Source organism: Leopardus geoffroyi, chromosome C1, assembly GCF_018350155.1.
Source record: "Leopardus geoffroyi isolate Oge1 chromosome C1, O.geoffroyi_Oge1_pat1.0, whole genome shotgun sequence".
Taxonomy (NCBI): Eukaryota; Metazoa; Chordata; class Mammalia; order Carnivora; family Felidae; genus Leopardus; species Leopardus geoffroyi.
Window position 1 is genome coordinate 16,186,758 of NC_059328.1, and position 8,755 is coordinate 16,195,512.

The following is an 8,755-nucleotide window of genomic DNA, read 5'->3' on the forward strand; positions in this document are numbered from 1 at the left end:
GCAGCTGGGCAAACTGGGGCTCAGAGAAGCAGAGAACTTCCCAGAAGCCGAGAGGCTGCCTAGGCAGTACCCACAGCTCCACGCGGTACGAAGGCCTGAGGATTGAGGAAGGCCCAAAGCCCACCACGGGTTAAAACCATGGAGCTACGAAGCACCACCGGGCCCTAGAGAGACCCCCTCTACCCTATCCGCCCCCCCCTTCACTTCTAACTTCCGGCGGGCCGCCACTTCCGGTTCCGGCGGCGGGCTACAAAGCTCTGCGCTGGGTAGTTGGTTTCCTTTCCTCGGAGTCGGTTTCGGGCTTCGAGTCTGGTCGCCAGGCGCCCCCGCCCCCGTTGCCCCCTGCCCTCCGAGGTGGCACCTGCGCAGGTGAACGCTCCCTCCCTTCTTCCCTCCCGCCCGTCACTCCTTCCCCGGCGCACGATCTGTGGGGAGCCGGGGGCCGCGGCGGCGGCGGCGGCGGCCGCTTTCGGAGCGGGGAAGCCCTGCTTTGCGGGTCTTGCGGGCTGTCCGGGCTGGCGTGGCTCAGGGTCTCGCTGCAGTCCGGGAGGAGGAGGTCCTGGTTTGGAGCCCCAGAAGCGCTTTTCCGGCCCCACCTAGGCCCCCTGAGCCGCGCCCATATGGTGGGAGGAGCCCGACGCAGCTCCCCGCCTAGAAGCCGGGAATTTTCTACGCGGTTGAGTAGCCCCGCCACCTCCTGGCCTTGTGATCTTGGGCAAATCCCTTCTTGTCGAGCCTCAGTTTGTTTACTTGCGAATGAAAATGTCATCCTGGGTTATCGGGAGGATTGCTTGGATGAGGGACAGCTTCCGCAGAGCGTTTGGCCTGTAAAATTCAACAAATAACATCGGCTGCTGCTGTTGCTGACAGAGACGGCCGGGGCAGTAGAGAGTCGTGTGGAGAGTTGAGAGTGGCTAAGAGGATCACGTAGAAGAGAACGTGAAATGCTCAGCACAGTGTCAGCTAGGAAGTAAGTGCTCAGTAAATAGGAATTATTAACTGATGAGGGTAAGCATTGTGTCTGGTCATTGGGTTTCTAAAACTGATAGGATTTATAAGCGGGGTGAGGCGTAGACTTGGTCCATGTTTCAGAGCCAGCCTTGAGAACTGGCCTGACAATTGAGACTATTCTTAGAAGTCGGGGTTGTAAACACCTCTGGTGCTAAGAGCTAGAAGAATTAGTAAAAGGGTGTTTTCCTAAGTGGGTTAGGGGTTTTTTACTCAGAAAGGTTTTGGGCAGGAGGGGAATGTTTGCTTCCTCTTGAGTCGTTATGAAAGTAAGACGTGGTTGTAGTTAAAAAGAACGCAGTATAGAAAGCTATGGAATGAAAAATGTTTCTGTCTTCTGTCCCTGCCCCTAAGAAGTAAATATAATTGAAGGTGTTTGCGGATAGATCAGGCCATGTATGCTTATGTGTATGTATTTTAATTTCCTCAGGTGGGGTCATATTACACGTAGTGATCTGCATCTTGGGTGACGTGTCGTGGTCGTGTGGATGTATCAGCACTTACAGGCTGACTTCATTCTTTATAAGGCTGCACTGTATTTTCTGCTGAATGGTTGACGATACTTTAATTATTTCCCTGTTCGTGGTCAGTTAGGTTGTTCCCAGGATTTTGCTTTCTCACATTCCATCCAACCTTTCTTTGACTAAATATTTCCTTTTTATCCAAGGCACCCCTGAGTTATGGGGATATTTTGCTTTGATCCTCATTCACTCTAGGTTAGTAACAACTTCCTTTTGGGGAGAGTACACTCTGTTGATTGAACAAAAACCCAGATAATATGGGAAGAACAGGTGTACTCCAGGAGTATCCAAACTGCAAGGTCTAGAATCGGTACAAGGCTCCTAGAAAATGGGTCATGGAACGTTTAGAGAAGAGGTGACTAGGTGCTGAGAACTAGTTAATGCGAAGCAGCTGGTCAGTGTTGGTGACTGTTGGCCTCTGTCAGTTGTTACCCGGGAAACTGGTTTGAGAGACTGAGGTGGGAGGGATTTTAAACATGGACACTTCTGCCACGTGGACTAAGGAGGGATTCGTTCTTGGGGGAAGGAGTTTGTTCATGAAAAAAGAGATGGTCTTTGAAAACTGACCACTATTCTAGGAGTTACACTCTTTGATTGGACATACTCTGATACAGAAATTAATTTGGTCATTTCTGTACTGTCACTTGAAGTCTCTCTCTCTCTCTCTCTCTCTCTCTCTCTCTCTTTAGATAACATAGATTGTGGTTTTCCTGTAAATAACCCTTCTCTTGGACTGGGGCCCTAACCCAAATGAAGCAAAGCCTTTTTTTTTCTGGCATTTTACAGGTACTTGGTGCGACTCTCCCCCCTTCCCCACTACATCTGGTTTGCTAATCCTAGAGCTGACAAGCATCCCAAGAGTTGGAAGTCTGCACTACCAGGATTCTGACTAGGTCAGTTTCCGGTACACTGAGTAGAGGAACTTAAGATCTTAATCTTAACGTGGAGGCTTTTCTTTTCTAGTCTTGTCTTTCTTTTTTTGCGAAGAGGGGGCTTAGGCTCCACCCTGATGGTAGCTCCCAAAGTGCTTTTAAACCCTTGTTACTCTTTGATGATGAAAGAGATGGGGAGGTGGGGTAGAAAAGACCGCAGAGTAGATGTAAATGAAGGGTAGATGTACATGAACAGACTTTTATCTCTTACATTTTAGTTCTTTCTCATAACTTGCTTTTGGTCATAACATAACTCCATAAAAGACATTGGAGGACGCAAACATCCCTGGTTTTAAACATTTTTCCCCCCTATAAAACATATGCATACATAGTTCTCTGTTTTAACATAATGTAAAATACTTTGTAATGCGGGGAAAATGGGTGAAAGATTGTCTAGAAGGTTCTCTAGCTAGCACGGCCAGTGCTCTCCATCCTTTGTGCTTTGAGAATCTACAGTCTTCGTTTTGATAAACCACCGACACGTTTTTCTCCATTGTGTCAATTGATCCAGAAGAAACAAAAATAGAATTTCTAGGACCTTTATTAAGAAACCCTGTTAAGATTGGGAAGCGGATAGAACCTGGGTCTGGACCAGATCCGTGAGATCAAGGTGGTCTTAACAGTCTCCGGGGTCTGTTTCGCTGAGCCTGTCTTTTCTCTGTGTTTAGGAGTCGGAGACATCCTTTTCCAGAGTCCCAGAATGGAGACGGAAGGGTACTTAGAGACACAAAGAAATAGAGAAGTCCAGAATGATAAAATAAGGCCACCATCAAATGAGATGGTGGCCGAGGAGTCCGAAGTTGTCCTCATATCGGCTCCCCGGGTCCAGGTTCCGCGAGAGCCTTCCGGGCTTCCACCAGAGAGCCTCGATGAAGACTCTGTCGAAGACCTTGAGACCATGCCACGAAGGAATCGTCCCAACGCTGCAGCCTCCAGGCAGAGGTTCAGGAAATTCCGCTATGAGGATGCAGCCGGGCCCAGGGAGGTCCTCCGACATCTGCAGGAGCTTGCTGGACAGTGGCTGAGACCCGATATTCACACAAAGGAGCAGATTGTGGAGATGCTGGTGCAGGAGCAGTTCCAGGCTGTCCTGCCCGAGGAGTTCCGAGCTCGGGCCCAGAGATGTCAGCCCGGGGTCAGAATCACCGGCTGAGTCCTGCCGCCGGGTCCTTGCTCAGCCTGCGCGTGAGAAGTCACCGGAGGTGCTCGTTGTTGTTGCAAGAGCCGGTCGCGGTCATGGGGAAATGTGAGCCTCGGTTTTTTTGAGCTTGGCTTTGACTAGTTGTAATAATCCGTCAAAACCCATGTCTGGACCTCCCTCTGGCTGAGGCAGCTCTAATTCCGGGGACTGAGCTCCGGAAAGAGCTTCTCTACCCTCCTGTTAGGACAATCAGCCTGTTGCTTGTTTTTGCTCTGCCGAATGCCTCCTTTTTTGCACTTTCTGACATGCTTTAATATATTGTTATGTAGCCAAAGAGCTAATCGCTTCAACTTTCAGAATTCTTGATTCTTGCTGTGGTGGCATGAATGGAAGCTTCTGTAACCCCATCCAGTAAACTCGTTTGAGACGCCCTTGAAATATTAAAGTTTGGTCCTTAATCACAGTGTCCTGTGGTGATTTACCAGTTTAGCTCTTACTCAGCATTTGAGAAAGGTGAGACAATTATCAGGAGTAGATGTGAGCTAGACATAAGATAGGAACAGCCCATGCCTTTGTGTTATTCAGATTTTTTTAATTCCTTTTTTTTTTTTTCTTAAGAGAGAGAGTGAGCCAGGGGCACAAAGAGAGAGGGAAGGGGAGAGAGAGAAAGCGGGGCTTGTGCTTACCCGCTGTGGGACTCCAGGCACCCCAGAATTTTTTTTAAGTTTATTTATTTTGAGAGAGAGCCCGAGAGTTCACAAGTGGGGGTGGGGAGCAGAGAGAGGGAGAAAGAGAATCCCAAGATCATGACCTGAGCTGAAATCAAGAGTCAAGACGCTGACCGGACCGAGGCACCCCCAGTCAGAATTTAAATTAAAACTGAGGGATCGGGGCGCCTGGGTGGCTCAGTCCGTTCAGCGTCCGACTTCGGCTCAGGTCATGATCTCACGGTCTGTGGGTTCGAGCCCCACATCGGGCTCTGTGCTGACAGCTCAGAGCCTGGAGCCTGCTTCGGATTCTGTGTCTCCCTCTCTCTCTGCCCCTCCCCTGTTCATGTTCTCTCTCAAAAATAAATAAACTTAAAAAAAAAAAAAGGATAAAACAGGGTCCTAAGAGGTAACTCTTACACGGATCTGTTTGATTTGTTCTTTCTCCATTTCCATCACTTCTATAGTTTGTCTCCCCTCAGAACTCACTCTACAGCCATTTGACTGTTCTCTTCTGCTCTTCCTGAAACAGGGCATCCTGGCTTTGTGTGTGTGGAGACCCATGCCCCAGCTGACCGCTGAGAGAGCAGTCACTGTGGTTGGGACAGGCAGACATTAAAGGGCAGTTGCTTTTCCTGAACATGACCCAGTCTTGAGGAACCTTTCTGCCTCTGTGGCCTGGCTCTTGGATTTGTACATCTGCTCCTGGAACCAACTTGGTGCCAATTTAGAAACTAATCTTTGGTCGAGGGACCCGTTAGCTCCAAGCTGGAAATCCTGTTTATTCTGCTGGTGTTTTAATAACTTGCTGAGCCCATGGGACTGGTCTAGAAGCTAGGATACAACTATAACACCCAGAATTAAGGAAATGTATAATTTTTGAGGGGAGAGGAAGACCTCGAGCTATATTGGTAGGATCGCTTAAGTAAAACTAGTCTTCCCTTTTTGGTATCTGGTTTTGAGATAGCACTAAGAAAACACGTTTCCTATTTTAAAAATACGCTAACAGCAGAGGAGGGAGGAAATAGCCAAGTTAGGGAAGTGAGATTGCAACTGAACTTAAGCAGATCACTGGATGGAATCCCACCTTGAGCAAAAAAGCCTGGAAATGCTTGGGGAGTAGAGAACATACAGAATAGTGAGCTGTGCCTTTTATTGACTAAATTAAGCTTTTCTCTCTTTTTAAAACTTTTATTTTAAAGTAATCTCTACACCCAATGTGGGGCTCGAACTCACAACCCTGAGATCAAGAGTCGCATGCTCTGCTGACTGAGCCAGCTGGGTGCCCCTTAGGTTAAGCTTTCCTACCTCTAAGTAAAATTTAAGATTAGCAAAGGAATTTGTAACCGTGACGGGGTCAGAATATCTCCAATATTTCAGTTTGTTCGGAGCATCATGAAGGTATTTCTTTTAGTCTGCAGGGATCAGGGACTCCCGATGTTAAGAATTTCCTGGCCAGTACCAATTTCTCAGCTGCTTCGATCTAGAATACAGTGTGTAAGTAAAGCAACCGACTTTACAGGAGGACCAAAAAGTTACCACCTTAGGGATTTTATGGCCCTGAGGTGTCCTGAGTTGAGTGACCTTAGCACAGATTTTCTCAACATTGGCAGTTTGAGGCCAGATGGTTCTCTCTTGTGGGGGCTTGTCTTGTTTATTATAAGATGTTTAGCAGCATCCCTAGTCTACTCACCAGATGCCAGTAGCACCCCACTGATGAAACAACCAAAAACATCTCCAGACATTGCCAAATGTTCCTGGGGGCAAATTTGCTCCTAGTTGAGAACCACCGGTTTAACAGGACAGTTCATCACGGATTTGCCACAGATGACCCTTAATGTTGAATTGAGGAAACTGTAGGAAGAGTGGTATAAATTTGGTTTCATACTGGGGTGTCTGGCTGGTTTGGTGGGTGGAGCATGTGACTCTTAATCTCAGGGTCTTGAGTTCAAGTCTCACGTTGGACGTGGAGCCGACTTTAAAAAAACAGGGTTTCAGATCCCCTGCATGTGTTTGGGTAAGGTCACCTACTCTGACAAATCTTAAGTTCTTTGGTACAAAGATTAATATTACACCTCTAACCCCAGCCATTCTACTAACATGGTTTACTGTGTACCAGGATCTGGACTAGATGCATTCATGATTCATTTAATCCACACGGTCATCTGACTTTACCTATTCGTATAAATACACCTGCTTTATAGATGAGAGAACTGACATTCACCAGTAACACAATATGGCCGATAAATGGTGGAGCTAGAGTCTAAGCCTTGGGTGTCTGTCCCCCTAGTCTTGGGCTTTTTACATCATGTCTGCAAGTGTGAATGTAACAAGCATCTCTTGAAAATCTCCTGCATGCAAGATGTTTCTTCTTTGACTTTTCTTCAATTTATCCTACAAGGTAGAGTAACATTTTTTTAGTTTCATTTGATGCAGAAAAAGTATGAAAACGAAAAGGGTCCATAATCTCACTTCCCAGGGAATTCCCATTTTTCAAAGCAAAAGATATATTTGCATGTGGACAGAAAAGTCCAACAGTGTAGAAAGGGACAAAAGGAAATTTGATTTGATTGGATAGCACCTTCGTGTGCCAGAGAGCATGAGAAGGAGGGGCAGAGGGAGGGAGGGAGGGAAAGAGAGAGCGAGAGAGAGAGAATCTTAAACAGGCTCCACAGCTAGTGTGGAGCCCGAACTGGGGCTTGATCCCACAACCCTGGGATCGTGACCTGAGCCAAAATCAAGAGTCGGATGCTTAGCTGACTAAGCCACCCAGGCATCCCTAAAAGGAAAATTTAAAGTCTCTCCCCTAAATTAGCAGTTACGTATCCTTCCAAAAATATGAATTCTACAGATGTAAGCACATACCAGACGTATGTGCACAAACACATATATCCTTTTTTTATTTACACAAAATGCAGACCATGTCCGTTTAGGCTATATATATTTTTCTTACCCAATAAGTCTTGGGGTCCTTTGCTATCAACATACAGAGATTGGCTTTATTTAAAACTAATTTTAGCAGCCGCTGAGTAGTTCCTTGTATGGCTAAAACCTAGCCTTACACTGTCAGTAAAAAAAAAAAATGTAAGGTCAGGGATTTAGGTATGTCGTCTAACCTCCAAAGCAGAAGAGGTTGAGAGAGGTAAGTGACAGAGCCATGACTCAACCTCCATGTCCTGAAACCAGAACTGATACAGTTCACAGTTGCCCAGCACTGTCTCCCAGCAACCCTGCGGTACCAGCTCTTTCCCATGGAAGTGAATTTACAGAGGAGATTCTTTGCCCCAAACAAACCCAGTAAGAGGAGAGGCTGCAGTTCATCTCCGTTTCATCTGGCTCCGGCCCCACGCCCTTGCCGTGAGGTCACGCTGCCTGGATATCAAAGAGCAGACTAAGTCCAGTGTGTCAAGGGTTCTGTGGGGATTGGAGAGGACAGCAACTCCCTATCTCTGCTGCCACTCCCCAAGAAGATTCCCACGCGTTCTCTGTGCAGCGGCACGACCCAGCTACCCCCAGTGCCTGATGTTGTAGTTTCTTTGAGTCCATTTAGAGCCAGGTTCCAAAGAACCCTGAACACTTTAATTCTGTGAGAGGAAGGAGGAGGAAAATGCAGAGCAGCCAGAGGGAAATACTTGTAAACTGTCTCCTGTGCCTAATTTTCCCACTGGGATTATTTGGACTCTGAGTTCCACAAAAGAATAATTTCATCTAGTTATTGAAAATGTTCCTGCCAGGGGCACCTGGGTGGCTCGGTGGGTTGAGTGTTGGACTTCGGCTCAGGTCATGATCTCTCCGCTCGTGAATTCAAGCCCTGTGTCAGGCTTTGCTGACAGCTCAGAGCCTGGAGGCTGCTTCAGATTCTGTGTCTCCATCTCCCTCTGCCTCGTGCTATCTCTCTCTCTCTCTCTCTCTCTCTCTCAAAGTAAGTAAACATTAAAAAAAAAATTTTTTTTTAAAGAAAGAAAAATGTTCCTGCCAGATGACTGCTGGTGAAAATGAGTGTTGGGACCACAAGGTAATTTGAGATTCCTAGCAACTGGCTGGTGCCATGGAAAAGTATGTCCTCTATTGGGCAGCTACTCCCTGAGCAGCGTGTGGGTGCCAGGGCCTGGCTGCTGGAGAGGAGGCCAACTCTGCAAGGTGTGGGGGGCCGTGAGGAGTCCACCGTGATGGCAGTGGTGGCTGGAGCATTCAAGTGTAACTGGCCCTTCCAGGAGCATCATGTGTGGTCAGTTTCCACAGGCAGCTTAGTTCAATGCACTTGACAATGGCTTAACTATTTTGCTAAGCATTTTCCACCCACTGCCAGGCATTTATTGGACATTTTCCCTTGGTCTGGAATGCCTCTCCCCATGCCTCCCCCAATCTGCCAACCTACTCCTACTCATTCTTTGTGACATAGATAGGCATGGTCGCCTTCATGAAGCCTTCTTTGATTTCTGTCTT

General features: G+C 47.3%; 1 protein-coding gene across 4 annotated transcripts; it reads left to right on the top strand.

Annotated features, from left to right (window-relative positions):
* Positions 1 to 4,060, top strand: LOC123597345 (SCAN domain-containing protein 1-like). Of its 4 annotated transcripts, none has more exons than XM_045476050.1 (2): positions 1 to 369; positions 3,130 to 4,060. In XM_045476050.1, exon 2 carries the CDS (start codon positions 3,162 to 3,164, stop codon positions 3,612 to 3,614), a length of 453 nt encoding a protein of 150 aa, XP_045332006.1. In that variant the 5' UTR covers positions 1 to 369; positions 3,130 to 3,161; the 3' UTR covers positions 3,615 to 4,060. The 4 variants fall into 4 exon arrangements, with proteins under 4 accessions (XP_045332006.1, XP_045332010.1, XP_045332008.1 ...); XM_045476054.1 differs by having other exon boundaries at positions 2 to 85; XM_045476052.1 differs by lacking the exon at positions 1 to 369 and adding an exon at positions 376 to 970.
* The last annotated feature ends 4,695 nt before the right edge of the window (positions 4,061 to 8,755 follow it).